Source organism: Grampus griseus (assembly GCF_964374135.1).
Source record: "Grampus griseus genome assembly, chromosome: 16".
Lineage (NCBI taxonomy): Eukaryota > Metazoa > Chordata > Mammalia > Artiodactyla > Delphinidae > Grampus > Grampus griseus.
This window is the reverse complement of record NC_139010.1, coordinates 81,206,580-81,231,585: the sequence shown is the minus strand read 5'-3', so window position 1 is coordinate 81,231,585 and position 25,006 is coordinate 81,206,580. Positions and strand designations below refer to the sequence as shown.

The following is a 25,006-nucleotide window of genomic DNA, read 5'->3' as shown; positions in this document are numbered from 1 at the left end:
GTAATTTTCGTACTGAGAGACCCCTGGGGGGAAAGTCCATTTTTTACTCCCTTGGGAGAGCCTGTCCTTTTCTAAAAATGTAATTTTAGATCAAAAACCAAACCTATATGCCAATTTTCAGGGGGTCAGTTCAGAATCTCAGAGATTACTACTACCTGATGAACAGAACAGGACCGCATTCCTCTTCTCAGCTCTGAGGCCCTGGGGTCGGACCAAGGCTGCCTGCCTCCCTGTTCCCGACGCATCTGGCCACTCCAGCCCCTGAGATGCAGCCTTCTCACAAAACCAACCCATTCCCGCCATCTCCACTCTCTCCTTCTTTTCCTTCTCCGTCCCATCCCCAACCTTCTGCCCCTTCCCTGGAATGTTTGCTTATCTCTACTCCCACCAACCCTTAAAGCTCAGAGCCAGCCCTATCTGCTCCCACCATGCCTTATCTGGTGATCTCTGCCCACCTCCACTTTCTCTGGGTCCTTGTTTGGCCTGCAGTCTCCCATCTGGATGCCCAACGATGCAATAATGCACCACCTCATCTGTTACCTATTTTGCGGACTAAATACCTGCTTTCCTCTCCTGCAGACAGAAGGCTGCGCCTTCCTCTGTGTATTCCTCATGTCCTTGCGCCAGGACGAGTCCACAGCTGGCACCCAATGAGCATTTAACAAGCTATAAGGCCAAGTGATCGCATCCACACCACCTCTGCATACGTGTTAAAAGTGCATATATCTTAAACTACTGAACCTGACAGTAACATCATGAAGATCCCAACATCTAAAGCAGACCTGGAGACGCGCTTAAGGTTGTTTCCTCAGTAAGAATTTAATAAACGTCAGGCAAACACCACACAGATGTTTAAGTTACCGCAACATTTTTTCCCCCAAGAATAATCCACCTGGCCACTCCCACAGAGGCACCAGGTCCCTCCTCACTGTGGACACACAGGCTACTGGCACCTACCCTCCTCCACCCGTGGAAGCCTGCAAAACGCGGCGAAACTCCAGGCAAGGTGGGGAGGAAGATGTCGGAGTCACTGAAGAAGTCCCGTGCCCACAGAGAAACAAGCAGGCGCGATCCCAACATGGACATGGCCCCCGGGAAGAACGAAGGAAGGGGCGGGCCCTGGAGGAAGGCTGCTCAGGGGCAGTGGGCGGCGCGGCGTGGCTGTGGGCAGGGCCGAGGCCCACCGGGATAGGCCAGCGCAGGTGGAACAGGCACAAGAGGCAGGCCCGTCCCTCGCAGCAAGAAGAGAACCAGGAGGAACGGAAAGGACGTCAGAGGCCTCAGGTGCATTACGGAGAACCAGGGCTGCCCCAGGGCCACAGAAGCACACCTGCAGACCCTCCCCAGACCATCAGCACTGACGCTGCCTGAGGCCTTGAACTCCAAGGTTCCCACTGAGGTTTACACTGAGACCCCTGCTTTCTGGTTCTTTGCTTTTCCTTAATTATGACTGCTACTCTTTTTCTCTTTTTTTTTTTTTTTTTGCGGTACTTGGGCCTCTCGCTGTTGCGGCCTCTCCCATTGCGGAGCACAGGCTCCGGACACGCAGGCTCAGCGGCCATGGCTCACGGGCCCAGCCGCTCCGCGGCATGTGGGATCTTCCCGGACCGGGGCACGAACCCGTGTCCCCTGCATCGGCAGGCGGACCCTCAACCGCTGCGCCACCAGGGAAGCCCTCTGACTGCTGATCATTTTGACTGAGCTTTTTTGGCTCATGTACTGTCAAGTAGTTCTGAATTTATCAGCATTTCATTGGATCCTGATTTGTTCCAAGCAGCAAGTCTCTCTGTGTCAACAGGAAGGTATCTATTCTGTAGAAAGAAGTTCATACATGCTTTGCGGGAAAACAAAGCAGGGGACAGCGCTGGCCAAGTATTTATCACCGGCTTATTGGAAATCACATGTATAATCCATACAGAAACAAAGAATTCAGACACAATCGTGACCAAAGGGCTGACAGTGAGTACTCTCTCAGTGGTAGATTGAGGTGCTATTTTATGGTACTTTACTCTTTTTTGTTACCGTCTTTGAGAAGCAATCAAAACAAAGAAATGAAAATTTCATTTAAAAATAGTCCTATAGCTTCTGTTAGCTCAAGATTCTGCGCTAGGCAAAGTTTTAATAATGAAGCACAAAGAACACTCAGCTCCCACCCCAGCTCGCTGCCACACAGAGCTGCCCGCTGCCCCAGGGGTACCTCTGGCTGCAGAGGAAATTGTAGGAAGCTGGGAAACTAGAAGGGGTAAGTGCCTGACACACATCCGAAACACACCCAGAGGGCAAATTACAGTCAATAAATCATATAACTGGGGCCCTCCGACATACTGCAACCAGTGGTTCATCTTCAGGTCCAGGAAAAATAAGGCAGGAGAAGGGGCCAACTGGTAGACCACGCAAACCAGCAAGGTGATTGCCAAGGGTAATGGATCCACGAAGCTGCTCCCCTTAAGGATGCATTGATGGGAACCCATCAGCAGAGTCATGACCTACCAGGAACTAACAAGATGATCAGCCTGACAAATGGCAGCAGGAATAGTACTTTTTTTCCATCTTAAAATGAATCGTTTAAAAGAAAAACAAAGGACAGACTTGGCGGTCACCTAATTTCTCAGTCATATCACCTTTGTACTTAATCTTGAGTGGTGACCATATAAAATGTGTAATGTCACAGCGTGTACTTCCTGAGATTTTCTATGAAAATCTCGTTTTCAAAAATTAATTACACTTTAGTTACGTTTATTTAAACCAGACAGTGAGGGCTGTTGTTCTTCCCTAATCATTAAACTAGAGAGGAGACAATTTACGTTTCAAAAACAATATGAGTAACTCTAAGAATCAATCACTGTGTCTAAAGATTACACAGGCAAGAATAAAAGCTGCTTTATTTTAACAAGATATGCCTTTTATGGCCTTTTCTTTCCGTTACCTTTCCCCTAATTCAATGTACCATATTGAATGCATAGGATTTCCCAAGGGGAAAATAATTCTACTTGAATTATAAAAGTGTCACATTCACAGCTCATGGAGAATAATGCTTGCTCAGATTCTCATCAAAACTCTTCTGCCTGGCCCAGGATTCTCAGGTTTTCAGTGTAAGGTATAAGCTTAACGTCTGATTCGGGATATCGTGGGGAAAGCAAGGGCTGACCCTCCCTCACAGAACCATTCTGTCCCCTCATAAAGTCCTGGAAAAACTCAGGTATGACTTTTTCACTCCCCAGTTCCCTGATTTCCCGTGTCAACTACGTGAGCACTTTTAAAATTCAACGTAAAGTCCAAGATTGCGTCCACACACACACAAAAGTAATTCATTCCATCATGAAGTTCTGAAAAATAGCTTTCATGAAATTTTGTAATTATTTGATGTAAGTATAATGGAGCTGATGATTTTTTAAGCTCAAGTATGATTTTTTTTTTCACACTTGCTAATGCTCTGGCACTAGCCAACTCGTTTCTCAATAAAATTCTTCCTGGGCATTTTTAAGGGTATATTCTCCTCTCGGGCCTCAGCTTGGGCTACTCGGTATGCCAGCCAGGACACCAAGCCTAAATGAAGGCTTTAACTACCCTTTCCATCAGCCCAGCAGACAGTCCGGAAAACAGCTACAGAAGCCATTTCACAAGGTCACTAATTTGCACTGGCTTCAGCTACACTCACAAATGTCATGTCAGCCCCCCTACCGGCCGCCTTTAACCCTCTCTCTCTCCTCTGCAGCAGGAAGCCCCCATTGCTCTTTTCAACTTCCTTGTCTTTTCCTTTCAGGGATGGTCCCTTCCTTTACAGGAGGAAGGTTAATGAGGGCTCTTTCTGCGGATGGTTTTGGCCTTGAAAAGCTAGACAGTCATTCTGGGTCCTCTAGGATTACAAATAGTAAGAAAACTACAGGCCTCTGACTAGTGGTGGCCATTCTTCCCTCAAGCAGAGAGAAGAAAGTACTGAGCCGAGAGCAAGGATCTCTTTCAACCCCTGGGCACAGTCATGACTAACGCCTTGGCCTCCCCAGTGACAAGAATCAGTTACTTTCCTTCTTTCGGAAGTGAATGTGCGTTGGGTTTATGCATTTAGATTACTGGAGCTTTGCAGAGAGCCCAGAAGTCGAGGAGTGTCGGTCCTCTGATGCTGTTCTCCTTCAGTATGGGGTGGAATATTCTGGGTCTTCTGCCCTCTTCATGTCACTTTTGTCAACAGTGACACAGTAACTTGCTAGGACTTTGACTTGGGATGGCATTGCACCTATAGATCAAGTTGGAAAGATCTGACATCTTAACAGTAGTGAGTATTCTTACCCATACACTGGAATATCTTGCCATTTGTTTAGCTCTTGTTTGAGGTTTACGTCATTTGCAATCAAAAGAAGCCTCAATCCACAGAAACTCACAATACAAAAAGAACCTACAGGCACATGCGCTTATAAGGAGCATTCCACAAGCAAAGTGCACATGACCTTTGCAGACCCTGTGCCTTCAGTTCACCTGGGAGACCCTGCATTAGATGGGTCAGACTGCTTTAGACCCTGTTCTAAACCCCCTCATCTTTCCTAGAACAAAATCTTGGAAGGCGCTCCAAGGGGCAGCTGCAATTTGAAGATTGCAGAGAAGAGCCAGTGGATGTGGGTTCTAAATGTCTCCATCGATGACTCTGCTATTAAACTCACCGACTTTACATGATCGTGTTTCCTGCCCCTCCCTTCTGCATGCTTTCTCATTAGTACTTTGAACGGGGTGCCGTGGCAGCGCTGGGAGGATCACAGGAAGGTGCACTGAAAGGTTTTGATGAGTGAGAGAGCTGCACAAATAGAAGGCCTTAGGGTGATCTCAGGCTCCCTAATCCACCTGGACAAAAGCAGCGGATAAGCTCTCTCCAAACCATATAGGAGTCTGGGTTGGGTACTTTCCTCCACTGTATTATGTAACGTAACCAAGCATCCAACAGCAACAAGCACTGTATCTGTGTAGACACCTCCAGCCACGCAGCCAGCAGCACCACTGAGTAGACACCAGACAAGGGGTGGAAACTGGACGCTGTCTAAAGGGAACCGGAAAATGAGAGCCCAGTCCTAAACGGTGGTCATGTAGTTAGAAATGTCAGGTAGATACCCAAAATGCATGTAAATAAGGACGTTTTCGGCACACTACAGCTGCACAAGAACATGTTTCCCATGATGGAGTGAAGCAGAGTTACTAGCACAGCAGTTCTCAGAAAGAGATAACTTTTAAGCAGGGTCTCAGGAGAAACCCACCCTCAATGTCCAAATATTCTAGAATCATCAGCCGCTTCTTTATTTTTTTTAATAATTTAATTAATTTATTTATTTTTGGCTGCGTTGGGTATTTGTTGCTGCGTGCAGGCTTTCTCTAGTTACGGCGAGCGGGGGCTACTCTTTGTTGCGGTGCGCAGGCTTCTCATTGCGGTGGCTTCTCCTGTTGCTGAGCACGGCCTCTAGGCGTGCGGGCTCAGTAGTTGTGGTACACGGGCTCAGTAGTTGTAGCTCGCGGGCTCTAGAGCGCAGGCTCAGTAGTTGTGGCACATGGGCTTAGTTGCTCTGCCGCATGTGGGATCTTCCCGGACCAGGGACTGAACCCATGTCCTCTGCATTGGCAGGTGGATTCTTAATCACTGCGCCAGCAGGGAAGTCCCTTCACCCGCTTCTTAAGATGTCTCTCCATCATGCAGTGGCTTAAGCCAACGTCTTGGGAGGTGATGAAACCACCCTGCCTCTTCCTCATCTCCCACATGGGAGCCACCACCGCAGTCCGTAAATTATACCAGCAAGTCTCTTCCTCCTTCTCAAAACTCATCACCAATACTGGAGCCCAATGTCTCAACCAGGGGCAATTCTGCCCCCACCTCAATCCCAGGAGACACTGAGCAACATCTGGACACATTATTGGTTGTCACGCTAGGGAATGCATCTAGCGTGTAGAGGCCAGGGATTCTGCTAAACATCTGTAGTGCACAAGACAGCCCCACAACCAAGAAGGATGGGCCCCAAATGTCAGTAGTGCTAAAGGAAAGAAGCCTGCTCTAGCCCCAGCCCCATGGTCTCTTACCTGGGCTTCATGACAGCCTCTCACCCCACCGCATCCTCTCTTAACTGCTCCAGCCCATTGTGCAGACAGCAGCCAGATGACCCTCTGAGAAGCCACGTCTGACGTGACCATGCCCGTTTCAGGGGCGTCCACGGATCCTGAGCAGGACCACAGGGCTCTGCCCCAAGCGCCCCTCCGCCTCTCCATCCTCTCCCCCCAGCCCTCGCTAGCTCACTGCCCACCCCATCCAGCCACAACCACCGATCTTGTGGCCAGTCCTTGAAAGCAGCAAATACCCTCCTGTCTACTGGCCTCTACCTGGAACTTGCCCCGCCTCATGCTTTCTTCACCCAACTCCTCCTTGAAACCTTCCTTGAACCCCCCAACTCTTTCCCATCCCCTGATATCCCTGGTCATCCTATCCCTTACTTTCCTCCAAAGGACCTTTTACAATCTAAAATTAGAGATTTATGTCTATGGTTTGCTTGAAATCGTACAACTATACATGTGTGGGTATGGTGATTTGATTAATACCTGTCTCGCTGACTTAAATGTAATCACCATGAGAACAGAGCCCACATCTGTATTATACGTGTGTGACCAGCACCTGCACAGTGCCTGGCTCACAGAATGAACATATTAGTAAATGAATTTTTAAAACAAATGAGCCAATAAATGAACAATGAGGGGCTAGGCATAAAGCCATCCAGGAGACGTGCTCAGTTTCACAGAGCACTGAATAAATCCTGACTGTGATGGAGGAAGGAGAAAAGGGCTGGGGGGCACCTTGCCTGGTGGAAGAGGTGGGCAGAAGGCTTGGATAAGGAAGGGGAGCTGGGGGAGAGACCCCTGAAGGCCAAGGTCAGGGGCCAGGAAAAGGCAATCCCTCCAGGTGCCTGAGAGGAGTGCTTTTCCACTAGAGAGCATCACTGCAGGGGGCAGGACAGGCAAGGTGGCTAGGAAAGGCCTGACATCCTGCAGTCCCAAATTCAAGCCTTGTCCTCCAACACAAACAGGCACATGAGGGTAAAGAACACGGAGGAGGGCCTCCCTGGTGGCGCAGTGGTTGAGAGTCCGCCTGCCGATGCAGGGGACGCAGGTTCGTGCCCCGGTCCGGGAAGATCCCACATGCCGCAGAGCGGCTGGGCCCGTGAGCCATGGCTGCTGGGTCTGCTCGTCCGGAGCCTGTGCTCCGCAACGGGAGAGGCCGCAACAGTGAGAGGCCCGCATACCGCAAAAAAAAAAAAAGAACATGGAGGAAACCCACCACAAAATTAAAGGAAAGATCAATGTCACCAACTACTTCTCAATGAAATCATTCACTGCAGGCTTAAAATGCTAAAAGCAAAAATCCTAGTACTCAACCATGGAAAAATTAATGATGAAAAATCATTTGATTGAGCAAACGAACGCACATCAATGCAGGCACGTGCTCTGAACTGGCACAGAGCCGTTACAACTACAACTACTCATTAATGTGGAAAGGCACTCATGATATAATGATAAAAAGGGAGCAAAGCGAACCTTATCTAGGTTGTAACTATAAAAATTCTCACGCACGTGCACCATAACTTGGGTAGAAAACCAACACAAACGGTTGGCTTGCTGAAGGAGAGTGGAGAACAGAAATGATTTTGCTTTCCGCTAAGGCTGCATTTCTGCTGCTATTGCAAAGTCCTGTCCACTACAAATGGGGGCAGGGAGGTGGTCAGGAAACAAGTGTCTCCATCCAGACAGCTCCAGACAAAGTCTGCCCACATGGGTGGTATCTCAAGTGTCCTGGGGCTACAGCTGAGAAGACTGTGCAACTCCCCTGCAAGGAACTCTGGCCAGAAGAGATTCCAGAAATCCAACACTGGGCGAATGCTCTCCACATTATACACTGGGGGAAGCTGGAAGCCCCAGTGTTGGGTGAGTTCAAATTGGAAGCATTTTGAGCCAAAGGTTTACCAAGCAAACGACCTAGAATGTTTTCTTCAAATTTTTTTTTTTTTTTTTTTTTTTTGCGGTACGCGGGCCTCTCACTGCTGTGGCCTCTCACTGCTGTGGCCTCTCCCGTTGCGGAGCACAGGCTCCGGACGCGCAGGCTCAGCGGCCATGGCTCATGGGCCCAGCCGCTCCGCGGCATGTGGGATCTTCCCGGACCGGGGCACGAACCCGTGTCCCCTGCATCGGCAGGCGGACTCTCAACCACTGCGCCACCAGGGAAGCCCTGCTTCTTCTTTTTTGATGCGAGTCATGACTTCACTTGCAAGTGTCTTATCATCTACGCATAAGGAAAACTTGTGAAATCAGAATAGTCCAGAACATCGGGCAGCGGAGCGCTGGTGGCGCAGGTGAAGCCAGCCCCGAGGGGAACACCTGCACCTGCCTGGACTCCTACGTCCCCCACCCTCCAGGGCAGCCAGGACACTCACTGCACAGGTGAGATCCAACCACACCCACCTCAAAGTGTGACCAGGGACCAACATCAGCTGCGCTCACTGGGTGATGACTGGAAATGAAAACCCTCGGCCCCTCCCTGGAATTACCGAGGGGGAGTCTGCATTTTCACAAGACCCCCAGGTGAGTCGCATTAGGTGAGGTCAGAAGGGTAGGGTCCTCATCATGTGATTAGTGCCCTTATAAGGGTCACAAGAGAGCTTGCTTCATGTCTCTGTTATCCACCACGTAAGGATGAAAGAAGTCAGCTGTGGGCAATGCAGAGGAAGGCTCTCACCCGAACTGCCCTGACGGCGCCCTCATCTTGGACTTCCAGGCCCCAGAAACGTGAGGAATAAATTTCTGTTGTTCATAAGCCACCCAGTCTACGATACTCTGTGACAGCAGCCCAAACTAAGACAAGCACCCAGAAGGAAGAAATCTCTGTTTCAAGCTGCCATGTGTGTGGTATTTAGTTGCAGCAGTCCGAGGAGACTGGTGTCACTTCCAAGCACAGCTCGTTCCCCTCGGCCCCTGGAGTCTGGGACCACCCTCTCCTCCCTGTTAGTAGGAGAACTCTCCAGAAGGCCTGGCCCGTAGCTGATTCTCAATCCAATGTGGCCGTTCCCTTCATGGCTGTCTTCTCCTGAGCTGCCAGCCTTCAGCTGCTGAGTATCCTGGTTCAGAAAGTCTTCCCCCCAAATGGACAAGTGACCTGGAAAGTCACTTTCCATCCAAGCCATCTCGGACGAATGATGACAGACTTTGCAAGCAAAGCCCTGACTCGCATCTGCGGCATCCTGGATCAATCAACACAATCAACAACCACCAGCCCCCAGCCTCAAAAAAAAGTGAGGAAAATATTTTATTGTTTGCTCTGAGTGTACCTTCCTGGCTCTGATGCTACCCATGTCTTTAAAATACATACAAGTCTATGATGGTTCCCACGTCTCGCTGGCCTGCTTCCTCAGAGCCCAGAATCATCTGAGCTGAAGGAACTGCACTCAGCAGAGCTCTTGTCTCCTTACTTGATTCACCCACTGATCCTGTACCAAGAGACGCCAAGGTTACGTAAGCAGGTGACTTCTGAGCATCAAACAGCTCCCCAGGCGTCCAGCGCTGTGGTCAAGTCGCTCAGTCCCACAAGGAATAGGATGAAGCGGAATCACAGACTGGACCAGGGCTCTAGTGAAAACCAGGCCATCACGTGGGACACGACAGCCCAAATGGGAGGTGCACAGAGTCCTCAGGCAGGGAGCAAGTCCCGATAGCTCTGCTCACAACTTCCACAGACCTTCAGAGCATTTGGAAATCTGTATGCACCCAGCTAACCGGACAGAACCAGGTCTTTGCCATAGAGAAAGGGTTGGCCAGGGAGGTTACTGAAGCACTGTTTACGGAAAGGAAAACTACAAACAATCTTGGTGCCCAAACATAGAAAACTGGTTAAATAAGCTACGGCACAACCATGAAGCGATATAACCTTAAAAAAGGTGTTCTTCAAGAGTACTGAAGGATGTAGGGAAATGTATGTGGAAAAAAGGAAAGTTGTATAAACAGGTATGTATAAACACACATACATACATATGGAAATATCTGTACGTATATATCATATACATAATCTCATGTATCATCATAGCCTAAGGAGGAAAAGCCTACGATTATAAAGACAAACATGCTAACACTGTAATTTATGGGGGGGGAGATGACAAGTGAGACTTATTTTTCTGAAGTTGACTTTTTGGCATTTTCCACTTTTCTAAAAAGATCACATATTACATTTAAACTGAGGGCCAGGACACAATAAATCCCTGCTTTGTTTAAGGGAGCTGATAAGACTTCACATCCTTATGGGAATCTTGAAAGCAGCACATGAAGTGGAGAACACTGGGGCCCAGGATGAAGGGGTCAAGTGGGAGCTGCTATTACTAGAGCCAAGGCCCCGGGCAGGTCAGCAGTCACCTGTGCAACCTGATTTTCTCATCTGCAAGGAAATCATAGTATTTCCGATCCTTGTTTTGTCATCATCCCTAAAACATTCAGAGTTTTTCCAGAGGACAAAAATATTCGAAACTTACAAATTTGTTAGAAGCAGTGAGGACCCTGGAAGCTAGCTGAGAAATGGACAAAAAGCAGCCAAAGCTTCTGATAAGGAAGAATTTTAGATAAAATAGAAGAGAAGTAAGTATAGTTCAAGTCCAGGTATTATTTTTTGTTGTTGTTGTTGTTGTTTTTTAACATCTTTATTGGAGTATCATTGCTTTACCATGGTCTGTTAGTTTCTGCTTTATAACAAAGTGAATCAGCTATACATATACATATGTCCCCATATCCCCTCCCTCTTGCGTCTCCCTCCCTCCCACCCTCCCTATCCCACCCCTCTAGGCGGTCACAAAGCACCGAGCTGATCTCCCTGTGCTATGCGGCTGCTTCCCACTAGCTACCTATTTTACATTTAAGGAAATGAAAACCATGCTTCTTGGAGGGCAAAACTCACCCAACAACTGCATTTACTGTGATTACCATATAGCTTATTTCCAACACAGTTCTCCCCGGGGAAGGCCAGACAGATGTGGCACCACCAGGGGTCAGAAGGGCAAGCAACAGGGAAGCTGGCACCCAAGGGGCAGCCCCCTGGAAGGAAGGCAAAGCCTCACGCATCTGTGTGCCCATCGCAGCTCAGGAGCCTCGAATTCAATTAATCTTCACCCCAGTGCAATCCACATTCTGGTAGAGGAATTCACTGAGCACCAGGGACCTGTGTCTTTACAATGGAAGACACACAGAACACTGATAATATTTCATACTAAACCGAACAAGAGGGTGGAAGAAATAGAAGGAACGGTAAAGAGCAGTGTTTTTCAAATGTGGGTTGAGATACGTTCGCTGTTCAGGAAATAAATTTAGTGCCTGTCAACCAGCAATTGTTTTTTAGTGAAATACATTAGTTCAGAATAGACCAAAGGATACCAGAATAGAACAGAAAATGCCAGAGTGCATCCCATGGGATAAAGGGTTAGAACGTTTTCATGAAAGACTTTTCAGCTTCACACACACACACACACACACACACAGACACGCCCAACAATGCATTTTGTATTGTGGATCAGGGTCAGTGTTTCCCTCAACAGAAAGTTCTAGAAATTTCTAGGGAGGTTATGCCTAGTTCACAGGGTAGTCTTTTCCAGGATCATCCCACAGAGTTGTAAGATTTGTGGAACAGAGTGAAAATGTCAACGCCTGTGTTAATTCTGATGGCAAAACCCCACGTGCCCCAAATCTAGCACTACAGTCCACAAGTGGTGAAGAAACAGAAGCCTCTGTGGCCAATGCAGGGGGCCCATCACCGAGACCCATCCTCCAAGAAGCCTCACGACCAGCCCCACGGAACCGCCTTTACCTCCTCTAGACACAGCCAATTTCTGCTGGCATAGCGTCAAAGTTTTTTAATTGCTTTATGCCAAAAAACACAGGACATATCCACTCCGATGAAAAGCTCCACAGGGAATGAAGGTGATGTCTTTACAGCCCCAAAGCATCTGATCCAGAGCTGCTGTCCGTCGACGTGGACAACCACTTTAGGCCCTGTTTCTGAGCCATCGGATCGCTGGTGCCCAGTGACCCTCTCTGGGGGGAACTGAATGGAAGGATGTGGCTCTGGATCTGGGCAACGTGGGCTTAAATTATCCCTCTGCCTGGTCCCATGGCCTTGGGCAAGTTCGTTAACAGCTCTAGGTGTCTTCACCTACAATCAACGATCACACCTATGGAACGGGAGTACTGTGAGGGTCACAGAAGATGCTAAATATAAACACTCAGAACGGCAAGTGAGCAATGCATGGCAGCCCCTGGAGCTCATGCTTCTTCCCATCAGCCTTTGGCATTAACCCTCCGGGTGGCTTCCGAGCGTCCAGAGGGGCTCCACTCGTGTCTCTAAGAATCAAAGGCTATAGGAGAGTTGGCTGGATTGACTGAAGATTCTGAACGGCAGAACCTGGAATCTGACCCATTTCTCCAAGGCAGCTGGAGAACGTCACAGCTTCCTGAGAAAAACAAGTCTACTGCCAGATGTGAGTTTTAGGGAACAAGAAGGGCAGGTATAGCACTGAGGGTGTAGCGAGTAAAGAGAGGTTCTGCCATAATCTCATCAAGAGTAACTGCGCACCAGACACACAGTGGCTCGTGATAGGCATGGCCACGGGAAGCAAAGGAAGAGAAGGCAATGGAAGAGGATGATCGCGTCTGGCTTGGAGATGCTGCAGGCGAAGTGCCGCTGGGTCATGCGTGGGGGAGAGGCAGACGGTGACCACACAGGGTAGAGCAGAGAACAGGACCAGACGGCGCTGGCCACAGGTACAAGGACCTGCTCATGGTGGGGCAGGACACGGAGAAGTGTGATGGCCAAGAAGGTTCCCCGAAGCACCTGCTGAATGCTTAGGATGTCTGAGGGTGGCTGTAGGCATGTCAAAGGGGCAGTGGCTGTAGGCATGTCAAAGGGGCAATCTACTGTGCAGACAGAAGATTCCAGACTGAGAGGAAAGGGTGAGGGATCCATCAGGACCCCAAAGGAAGGGGCAGGTAGGGGAGAACTCAACACAGGTGGAGGGTTAGTTTCAGGTAGTAGAATGGACTCGTCTTCTTCGGAAGGAAGTGAGAAAGGAAAGGTGATGTTGGACAGGTATTAGAGGATCTTTTCAGTACAGCAGACAAACCGGCATCATTTGCTAAAGGTGGAAGGGGGTGGGTAATGAGTCTCAAGCTTGAGAAGCTGCCAGAAATACTGTTAAGATAAATGGAACAAGAAATCTTTTTTCTTTAATTTTTATAAAAAATAAAATGGTATGGGTGCTGTGGAAAATGACATGGTAATTCCTCAAAAAATTACACATACAGTCCAGCAACTCCACATCTGGTACAGACCCAAAAGAAGTGAAAGCAGGGCTTGAACAGCTCGTTACTTGTACTTACTTTCACAGCAGCATCATTCACAAAGGCCAAAAGGTGTAAAGAACCCAAGTGTCCATCAAACGGTGCACGAATAACAAAATTTGTTAGATACATGCAATAGGATACAATTCTGTCTCAGCAAGGAAGGAAATGCTGACACCCGCTACAACATGGATGAACTGTGAGGACCTTATGCTAAGTAAAAGAAGCCAGACACGGGCTTCCCTGGTGGCGCAGTGGCTGAGAGTCCGCCTGCCCATGCAGGGGACATGGGTTCGTGCCCCGGTCCGGGAGGATCCCACATGCCGCCGAGCGGCTGGGCCCGTGAGCCATGGCCGCTGAGCCTGCGCGTCCGGAGCCTGTGCTCCTCAATGGGAGAGGCCTGCGTACCGCAAAAAAAAAAAAAAAAAAAAAAAAAAAGAAGGCAGTCACAAAAGGACATGTACGGTATGATTCCACTTACACGAGGAACTTGGAATACTCAAGTTCATAGAGACAGACAGCAGCACGGTGGCTCTCAGGGGCTGGGAGGAGGGGAGGACGGGGCAGCTACGGTGTAACAGGTACCGAGTTTCCGTCTGGGGCGATGAAAAGGGTTCTGGAGACGGATGGTGGTGATGGTTTCACACCCACGTGAATGCCTGTCATGTCACAGAACTATACTCTTACAAGTGGTTAAAGTGGTAATTTTTCATGTTCTTTACCATATAAAGAATTTTTTTAAGGACCTGTCAGCAGCTCTGAGGTTGGGGGGTCACTAACTGAGGGATCTTGAAGCAGCACAGTGGTGAGTGTGTCTCTAGAACCGCATGGGGGCCCCAGGGCAGGATCTAGAAGTGGAGGAGACCTGAGGCCACCTGGCAGAGCATCGCCCACACATTCACCGTGGTTCCCTCTCCCATGTAACAAAGACGTACCCAAGTACGCTCCTGCTTAAGTTAGATGATGCTGCTGCAAACTCCAAGTCCAGTGGAAGGCAGCGCTGCTGAAAATTCTAATTGGATGCCGTGTCTATCCTGCAATTAATGATTATCAGAAACTCCGCTTGCCTCTCCCTTCATTGAGGCATAAAATGCTGACTTGGATCCACAAGGTGGGTGTAAGTGGTTCTTGCAAGTCTGAGAAGGGTGACGGCGGGGTGCTCAGAACGGCCACTCCCAGCCCACAAGTCTAGCAGGTCACGCTGAACATCACCAAGAACGCATGGAGCGCGCTGACCCCCTGCTCACGAATGACGTCATCTCCAAGATCAAAACAGCCAACAAGGGCCACCCTTGGGAAACAACGTTAACCCCTAAGAAATGCCAGTCTTTTTCATATTTCCTCTACGTAAGATGACTCACAATTGTATTTCCATTTCCACAGAGCAAAACGTAAAGAGTCAAAACAACACAAAAACAGGATCCCGTGATGGGAATTCTTAAATTTCAGAAGTCGAGGCAGCACCTATTGTGCAAGAACAAAATACGAAATCAGCAGCAAGGAGGCAACATTTCAAATAAAACTCAGTCATCTGTGCTGCAGATGTAAGGTCTGCACCAAGGCACAAACGTCACTGAACTCACCCGTGTCTCATAATAAAACACCCACTGAAGGAAGGACTTTCAAGTCTGCAGTTACTAAATGCCTTGACATCCAGGGAGGTGGGCAGACACAAGTCAAGCCCAATCAAATTTAATAATCTAACAGTATATTTAGAAACCAAAAAGGACTTCTGGGCTCAAAACTTCCTGTCATTTGTATCTATTCTTAGACTCCCTGTGTCTGTTTTCCAGAAATGCCAGAGGATTTCGTAGTAAATGTACCAAACACATTGTTAATTTTAACCTCAAAACAATAAGGCAGCTTTAGGCAATAAGTTGCCAAAATAATTAAGCCCAAACTTGAAAATACACGCCACACAGCTTTCTCCGTGGATCACCAGCTCCACATGAAGACTGAGAAGTGATACCGAGGACGGCACGGCTCTGCCAGACAGCAGCTTCACCTCCGAGATGTAAGGGCCATCATGACCGTTCACGTTTAGTGACACTGCTCCCCTGGTCACAGCAACCGTGACACACATCTGAGCACGCGTACATCTCTGTCCCAGACTTAAAAGCTGGGAAATCACTTTCCCACAATATTTTTAATAGCCATAAAGATGTTTCCTGGGAAATGCTACAGTAAAAGAACATTCAAAGAGGAAAGTACAGAGGCTGCTACAAGCAGCAGCAGAGTGAAAGCTGCAAGTTAATCATTTGGAAGATTCTTGTCCTTTGAAGGAATCAGCACGGGCAGCACACACTACTCGCATGGCTTCTTCTCCAGTACGTCGGCCACACTGAAACTGCCAGACAGGGATGCTGGCAAGGGTGCGGGTCCTGGGCCACTCCCTGGGCCCGTCCCCCACGCCCCACCTCCTGGCACCTCCACGCCGGCGTGTCCTGAAGACCACACAGACCCCACCTGAGACGCAGGCATCTGTTCTCCCAAAGGACCACAGGGCGAGAACAGATAATAAGGTGGCGAGAACAGCAGGACCACGGGAAGGTTGGATCCCTCGCTCACTCTTCCAGACTCGCTGGAGGGACCAAGATATATCACTATCAGCACAGCTCAGCCTGAGGTCTGATGGGTGCCTGGGGCACCTACAGCCTCAGCCTCCCACACCTGCTCAGATACTGAGACGCCCTGACAAGTGACGTGAAAACATCCTCCTCATCCACTTCCCCATCCTTCCATGATGGAAACTGAGAACCTCTCCTTGCAGAGAAGCAAAGACCAAGGACAGCATTGAAGAGCCCCTCCAGAGGAAGCAAAAAGAATCCCATTACAGGGACCGCGACCATGGTCGCTGCAAAGCCGCTCCTGAACCTTCCGCTCACGTCCAGGCTTCGAAGGACACGCAGACCCTGCTTTTCCCGGCCTGCAGGGAGTCCTGCCTCTAAGAGCGGGGCCCTGAGTGTGGTCGACGCTGCCCCGAGGACCTACCTTCACCCGGACGGTCTGGTCTGACACGCCGCTCATCATGTCGCTGATGGATCGGAACAGCTGCACCAAGGACTCCACGAAGTCGGCCTCTCCTTTGTTTTCGTACAGCCTGCAAAGGAACACACAGACCTGTGGGCCTGGCACACGGCACATCGCCACTTTGTGCTCCTGCATCTACAGACATTAGAGTTGCTGTGAGGGAACGTCCTCGATATCCAGGGAACATGGGAGCTGACCAGGGTTATAACCTGGACCCTCAGCGAGGGAGACAGGCCTTCACGCTGAGGAAGCTGATTTTAATCATTGTATTCATTGCCTTTTGGCTTGTAACACAACACATTCTACAAATCTGAAAAACGCAGAAATGTATAAAAAGGGAGGGAAGGAGGGAGAGGGTAAGGAAGGGAGAGAGGAAGGAAGGATGGAGAAATCCAGCTTGAATTCTACCCCGCAGAGATCACATCATTAATATTTCAGTGTATATCCTGCCAGTGTTTCTTAAACCCATGTCACATAATTGACAATCACAAAGATAACTAAGTTTAACATGATCTTAGAACCTTTTGAAAATGATACTATACTCATAAACTCAAAATTACTTGATTTCAGAGTAATGACACTATACAAATTCTCCCATCACAGAATTGGTGGTTCCGGGAAAACATTCAAAATGTGGATCATATTCAGTAAATGGATAATAAGGAAGTGGCACACTGGTTACATGTACGCAAATACGTGCTGCTAATTGTAAATAAGTTTCATCTATGAATTATTTATTAGCAGTTACTTCAAGCTGCTGTGTTACTAACAAGCAATACATTTGCATTTTAAAATGATGCAGCGCAGATGTTTTACTAATACAGACTAGTTTTCTGCCTAATTAAAAGTATACCATACCTGAAAACTTGTGTACAATGGAAAATTTTGTAAACTAAGTGATAATTAATTACCCTAGAAGTAGTCTTAAATGAGTTCCTGTAAAGCAGCAAATTCTGTCTAAAATGGGACATTGCAACCTAGTGTATCTGTTTTGTAAAGGGTTTTCAAATAGGGGTTTGTATAAACAGTGTGCCAAACAATGACCATTATGAAGTCATGAACTCCTGCTTGCAGGTGAAAAGGAGCAAGGGTGGCAGACTGGTGCAGATACCTGGGGAGGCTTCTAGCATGTACTCATTCATTCTCCCCCATTCCCCCCCACCCCGCTCCCAGTGTATCTGCCAGTTCCTAAGGTTCCATGGCGCAGGGGACTGAAAACCAAAATGAAAACATCTATAAAGCAGAGTGGAGTGTCTGTCTGTCTCCAGCGATAAAGAATAGAGTCTGAAAAATGCCAGGGAGAGGGGCTCCAGGTAACACAGCAGACTCAGCTGAAAACCCTGGGCAACCAGAGGAAAACCATACAAGACTGAGGCTCACGAAGGCTCCTTACAGCCTCTGTCGTGTAAAGGTTCAGTCTCACTCCCTCTGCCTAGAAAAGAAAAGGATGAATCATCTCTTGAAGAAGATCACATCATCTGGAGCTTTGACAGTTTTATATATTCACAGTCCTGTATTCAAACAAAGTTATTAAACACGGAAGAACACCAGACCACATGTGGCCCAATCAAAACAGAGACGACAGAAACAGACCCACAAGTGATCAAGATACTGTAGCTAGCGAGCAGTTACATTCTGTATCAAGACTGTCAAAATAAATGTATTATATTCTAAAACAAAAAGATGGAAAAAATAGAAAACTGGAAATATGAAAATAGAGAGATGAAGAAAATAGAAGGTAAGATTAAAAAATTCTAGTAGAGAAATGAATGTATAAAAAAAGATGAAAATTCTAAAATAAAAATATAATATCTAAAATTAAGAATTCAGGGACTGCCCTGGTGGCACAGTGGTTAAGAATCCACCTGCCAATGCAGGGGACACGGGTTTGATCCCTGGTCCAGGAAGATCCCACATGCCACGGAGCAACTAAGCCCATGTGCCACAACTAATAAAGCCCACACACCTAGAGCCCATGCTCTGCAACAAGAGAAGCCACCACAACGAGAACCCTGCACACTGCAACGAAGAGTAGCTCCCACTCGCTTCAATTAGAGAAAAGCCCACACGCAGCAACGAAGACCCAACGAAGCCAAAAAAAAAAGTTTTTTTTAAATGATAAAATAAAATTAAGAATTCACTATATGGGTTAACTTGAGATTAGACAGAGTTAAAGACAGAATCAGTGAAATGGAAGACAATCAACAGAAAAATAAACAGAAGAGACAGAAAATATAGAAAAGTGTGCTAGAGATATGTAGGACACAATGAAGAGATCTAACATACATGTAATTGAAGTTACAGAAGAAAATGAGAGCTACAATGTGACAAATGCAACATTAGAATAGATAATGGCCATGAATTTGCTAAAACTAATAAAGAATTAATCCAAAATTCAAGAAGCAGGCTTCCCTGGTGGCGCAGTGGTTAAGAATCTGCCTGCCAATGCAGGGGACACGGGTTCAGTCCCTGGTCTGGGAAGATCCCACAGCCAGCGGAGCAACTAAGCCTGTGCGCCACAACTACTGAGCCTGCGCTCTAGAGCCCGAGAGCCACAACTACTGAGCCCACATGCCACAACTACTGAAGCCCGCACACCTAGAGCCTATGCTCCACAACAAGAGAAGCCACCACAATGAGAAGCCCGTGCACCACAACGAAGAACAGCCCCCGCTCGCCACAACTAGAGAAAGCCCGTGCGCAACAACAAAGACCCAAAGCAGCCCAAAATAATTAATTAATTAATTTTGAAAAATTCAAGAAGCTCTCAAAATCCAATGTAGGATAAATAAAAGGCTAACCATTCCTATGTAATCCATAGTAAAACTGCTAATAACCACAGAGAAAGAGAAAAATTGTAAACATAGGTAGAGAAAAAATTTTAAAGACACCTTTACCTTCAAAGATGTAACAGTAAGTCTGAAAGCTGACTTCTCACCAGAAATGATGGAAACCAAAAGAGAAAAGAATAACATCTGGAAGAAGAAAATAACTGCCAATCTGGAATTCTAAATTAAAAGAAAACACCCTTCAAAAACAAAGATGAAGTCAACGATTCTCATACAAACAAAACCTGCAGCAGACTTATACCCAAAGAAATTCTACATAAAGTTCTTTGCACCAAAGGAAGATTATCCTATAGAGAAACATAAAATTAAAAGAAAGATGGAGGGCTTCCCTGGTGGCACAGTGGTTGAGAGTCCGCCTGCCAATGCAGGGGACACGGGTTCGTGCCCCAGTCTGGGAAGATCCCACACGCCGCGGAGCGGCTGGGCCCGTGAGCCATGGCCGCTGAGCCTGCGCGTCCGGAGCCTGTGCTCCGCAACGGGAGAGGCCACAGCGGTGAGAGGCCCATGTACCGCAAAAAAAAAAAAAAAAAAGAAAGAGAGATGGAAAAACAATAATAAATATAAAACATGCTGAATGAATACCAACTATACAAAATAATAATAGTAATGCCTTAAAATATATGTAGACTTGAAATGCATGACAATAATAACACAAAAAAGAGAGAAAATGAGATTAAAAAAAGAAAATTTTGATTGATACAAAAGAAGGCAAAAAAAAGCAGGAAAAGGAAACATAATACAGACGGGTAAAAGAGAAAATTGATAGAAAGACAGCAGATATAAACCTAGTATATTATTTAACTGAATTATTTATAAATGAACTAAATACTCAACTTTACAACTTACGATCAATGACTAATTATTCAAGAAGCTAACACCAGGTGACAGGCAAACACTCAACAAAGCACCAGAAAGACAGAAGAGGAAGTGGGCAATAACTAGCTTTAGCGACTGGAGTCAGAAGGTCTGGTGCAGGATGCGACTGTTTTCTGGCTTTCCAGTTAAGGTGATCCACCCACTCAGAAAACACAGACAAACAAAACCAGTGGAGAAGTGCCCCTGGCTGTCAGGAATCTTTCGGTGGGTTCCCCAGGAACCAAATATCTTTGGACCAGCGTTTTAAAACTACTGTTCTCATTTCAAAACAAAATGAGCTTTCTAAACAAAACAAAAAGCATGGATTTGCATAGTGAGAAAGACAGTGGAGTAACAACCATAAGTTTCAATACCTTCTTCTCCAAAGTTTCACCCCTTCCTTCTTTGGAAGGATTACTGTCAATTATCATGGCATTTTACAAAGCTACTACATTATGTGAAAACATAGTACACCAGTTTGAAAGAAGAAGAAAAATAAAAAACCTCAAAAGTTTATTCCAACTGCAAAAAGAAAAACACAGTTGTCAATTCCAGCTCTGAGCACAACTGTTTTTCTCCCAAGGTAATAGATGTGTTGCAGGTAAGAAAATGAGAACCCGAGTGTGATTTCTTCCCCACCTCAAAAAAACCATGCATCAGAGCTGCTTAGGAATCAAACATCCCAGACATCTGTGAAGGACACAGGATGGCTTTTTCCTTAAGCAGACTATACAAGATAGGAACAGTGTTTCATCTCAATGCCTTTGATAAGACAGATGAAGAACTACTAAAATAGGCCCTGGGCAGTTTGAGGACAAGACGCGACTAAGAGACTTTAGCTCTGTTGTCCATGACTTTAAGGTTATGATTTTTTTTCCTATCATAGATTCTTCTCAGCAATCTCAGACTAAAGATTTAAATTTAAGAAGTACTGTATCTGGGGCTTCCCTGGTGGCGCAGTGGTTGAGAGTCCGTCTGCCGATGCAGGGGACGCGGGTTCGTGCCCCGGTCCGGGAAGATCCCACAGGCCACGGAGCGGCTGGGTCCATGAGCCACGGCCGCTGAGCCTGCACGTCCGGAGCCTGTGCTCCGCAACGGGAGAGGCCACAGCAGTGAGAGGCCCGCGTACCGCAAAAATAATAATAATAATAATAAGATAAAACACAGGAAAACAAAACCTCGTTTACTTGGTCATCTTTCATACCGTGACAGTGAGAAAATCATCAACAGCTTTGACCTTGAAGAGAAGAAAAAGCTTCGACCCACATCAAGAGTCATCCTTATCCACAATAAGAAAAATAGAAGAGTGTGCCTTTGATATCTCAGTCACGGATAAGAGCACGATGGCCTCAAACCGTGGGTCCTAGATCACGGAATGTCAGAGTGAACAAAGCACAAACAATCCTTGACCAGTAACACAGGGGCCATGACCACTGATTAATGGTGGGTACTACCCCGTCTGTGACTCTTTTTTCTTTTTTTAAAGATTTTTTTTGATGTGGACCATTTTTAAAGGCTTTATTGAATTTGTTACAATATTGCTTCTCTTTTATGTTTTTTGGTTTTTTGGCCTTGAGGCATGTGGGATCTTAGCTCTGCAACCAGGGATCGAACCCGCACCCCCTGCACTGGAAGGCAAAGTCTTAACCACTGGACCGCCAGGGAAGTCCCTCCCATCTGCGACTCTTACAGTTGTACACACAGTCAGTAACTTGCTCCTTTGGCTTACATGTACCATGGTGTGCACAGGCTGGATTTTGAATACCTTCCCTTTCTCCCCAGCCCTTCTGGAGAAGCTGACTTCAGGCCAACAAAGATAAAGAGTCAATAAGGAGGGACCAATCTGGGTCCACACTCGCTCCATCCCGAAGGATTCACTGATACGTTTCAAGACGGCTGTGCTTTTAGAAGTCGCATGTATTCTCTAACTCAGAGGGACACTGATTCTTAAACTCCGTCTCTGTGTTTAGAACTCACCACAAGAACACCAACCTCCAATAACCAACAGCAACCAACACCATCCACTGTAGGTCACCCAGAGCAGCTACAGCTCCAAAAGCAGGAGCAGAGTGAGTCAACTTCAACACCCCATCTACCCATTGCACACCTCTTCATTCATACAGTTAAATACTGTGGACCAACTGAAAGCTCATTTATTTTAGCACATGTCTTTCATCTAAAGATATATAGGAAAAAATACTAATGTTCTCTATAAAATAATGAAGTCATTATTTTAAAGTGGATTGGGAATATCCCAATCCACTTTAAAGTTCAAACACAACTCATAAATTCACTTACATAGTGTATGAAACACATCACTAGGTGAAAACACTGAGCGTCCATTTGCACGGCAATCTTGTATGTGGGAATCTCTCTCTAGGAACAAAACATGATTCTAGTTGAAGGAAAGAGGGAGGAAGCCCCCAGTCTTCCCAAGTGAGGTAGTTTAACTTGGTTTTGGCTTTTTGCTGTTGTTGCTTGTTTGTTTTAATTTTGGTTTTCAAGGGCTTTTTTCTCTATAAGATATACTGAAAAGAACTTCAGAACCCTTGGTGTTCAGTCTGCACTACCTCTGAAGAATTATCAGTGCTTTCAGGAGACGACGTTTGACTCACAGGCACACATTTCAGACTCAGGGCTCAAGACTCAAATTCATGCTTGCCTTTCACTACATGTGGGAGCAGATACAGTGAGTGTGGGCAAACCCAGCCCGGGACTGTTATCTGTTACTGCTGTGTCATGCTCGACAGCAGGGAAAGGAAGGAGAAAGACGAGAGGAAGGGGAAGAAGCAAGAGGAAGGGGGATGGAGAAGGAAAAGGAAGGAAGGAAAGGATTTCCTGTAAGTCCACCGGAGAGCCAGCACGGTGATACACACTGATTGAACAGGATCCGGGAGCGCACGATGAACTTGAAGATGTACTCTAAAGCTTTCATGGCTTTATACAGCTGGTCGCTGATTCCTGGCCTCTCGGCATTGTCCACGTAGTTCCTTAAAACTTTCGTCAGCTTCCTGTTCATAATGGAAACACAAGTTAACAAGTCCAGAAGATTACAATATCTCAGTTCTTAACTGGGACAAAAATACACAAGTGGGTTCTTTTTATTTGGGTACACACTTATCAGTATATGCATATTTGTGAAACATATCTCAAGCAGATTAAAAGCAACCCATATAATAACTCTCAGAGGAGCGAGATCTGAGCATTTAACAAGAACTTTCTAAGTTTTAGATGTTTTTGGAAGCATTTAAATGTATTCTACAATTTATTCTTCACAGCAACACTATAAGGCAAGTGATGAGTTTTATCCCTAATTTACAGATGGAGAAGCCCAGGATTAGGTAGGTAAACTAGCTTTCCCAACGCTAAATAACAAAAATCAAAGGGATTTCTACAGACATATCTATTTTCATAATGCTCATTTTTTTCTACTGAGCATATGGTATTTTCAAATGATAGAGGCAGTAATGGTAATAATCAGTTTTTGATTCTGTCCAAACGTCTACATTTTCTACCACTACTGGCCCATAAACCAATAATCACTGTTCACAAGGATGACCCTCAAGCTATGCTTTCTAAATCATAAAAGAAGAATTAAATTAACTGCAGTATACTGTCAGCTTTTAGTGTACTGGGCTACACTGTAACTCTCCAAAAACTAGCAGCATATGTAAAACCTGTATGACAACAACCAACAAGACTACTCCCTAAACCAAACTTCTCCACTCCCCAAGTTTTTATGTAATCAACAGAACTTCCCTGTAGCTTTTAAATATTCATCAGAGTCATAAAAATAACCTGTCAGGGCACTCACAGCATTTCCCATTAAGCTGGGAGCCAGCATGCACTAGCTTGTTATTCGAGATTATTACAAGACACTCATAAGAGCAACGGTAACTTGGATTCTGGATGACCTCGGAACGGTTCTAAGAGTCACAATTCTACTGATAAATCACAATAAAAAGGCTTTTGGGTGACTGAGTGGATACAAAGTCATTTCTAACACTGATCAGGCTGCAGAACTCAAGAAATGAGAGACTACCATAGAAGGCTTCCTGCCAGTATGTCCTAAGGAAGGGAAGCCAGAGAGATCCCCCTCCCACAGGCTCCCCTGGCCCTGACGTCAGAAAGGTATTGTCCCATACATGTTTCCTGATGGTTCCTGAGGCACGGCAGAACATCTCAAGTCCTGGCATAAAACCTGTTTCACTCGGTTTAACTTATTGTCCCAAACTGAGTGGACCACACACACCTTTTACTCTTAGACCTTATTAATATCCCAAGAAATATACATTCCATAGAAATACATTTTGGAAATCCTTCCAATAGATTAATCAAAGAAAAGAATACAAAGAAGGAATGATTTGCAAAGAGAATGACCCAGAACCAGAAAATAAATCTGGAAGTCAAAAGATCCGAGTCCACGCGAGCCACGCCACCTGTAACGGCAGAAAGACCAACCTCCTCGGCACCAGCTCAGAGGGGCGGACCACACGGCACGTCGATTCAGTGGGAGGAAGGTCTGACCCAGCTCTGGGCAAGGCAGCTCTGTGGACAGAAGGAGCCTGTCCTGCTGGTCTTCTGGAAGAACCGTCCCCAAAGCTGGCACCTCCCTCCCTCCTCGCTTCGACCAGAGCCGGTCACTCTGATCCGTTAACTGCCCAGGCAGGGGAGCTCCTGCTTTGCGAGAGTCGGAGGGCTAAGAAGTAATGCCCATCGCCTCCAGTCATCTTTAATTTCTTCTCTTGGAGTTCTTTGCAAAGAAAGGCTACAGATCTCAACGTTTATCAAAGGAAAGACAGAAAGAAACTACCTGGACCAGACTCTAGCCTAACCAAGGCTCCTAGAAGAGGCGGAGGAGAGACTGGCTGTGATGACACTTAGAACCCGAA

The 25,006-nt window shown here is 46.7% G+C and overlaps 1 protein-coding gene across 3 annotated transcripts in view; it reads right to left on the bottom strand.

Moving 5' to 3' along the window:
• DOCK1 (dedicator of cytokinesis 1) overlaps positions 1 to 25,006 on the bottom strand; it is a 526,850-nt gene that overhangs the window by 384,345 nt on the left and 117,499 nt on the right. For all 3 annotated transcript variants that reach the window (XM_082673365.1, XM_082673366.1, XM_082673367.1), the window contains exons 22-23: positions 22,991 to 23,125; positions 16,372 to 16,480 (exon numbers count right to left, since the gene is read on the bottom strand). In XM_082673365.1, coding sequence (XP_082529491.1) covers positions 16,372 to 16,480; positions 22,991 to 23,125 — 244 coding nt within the window. The remainder of the gene's footprint in view (positions 1 to 16,371; positions 16,481 to 22,990; positions 23,126 to 25,006) is intronic.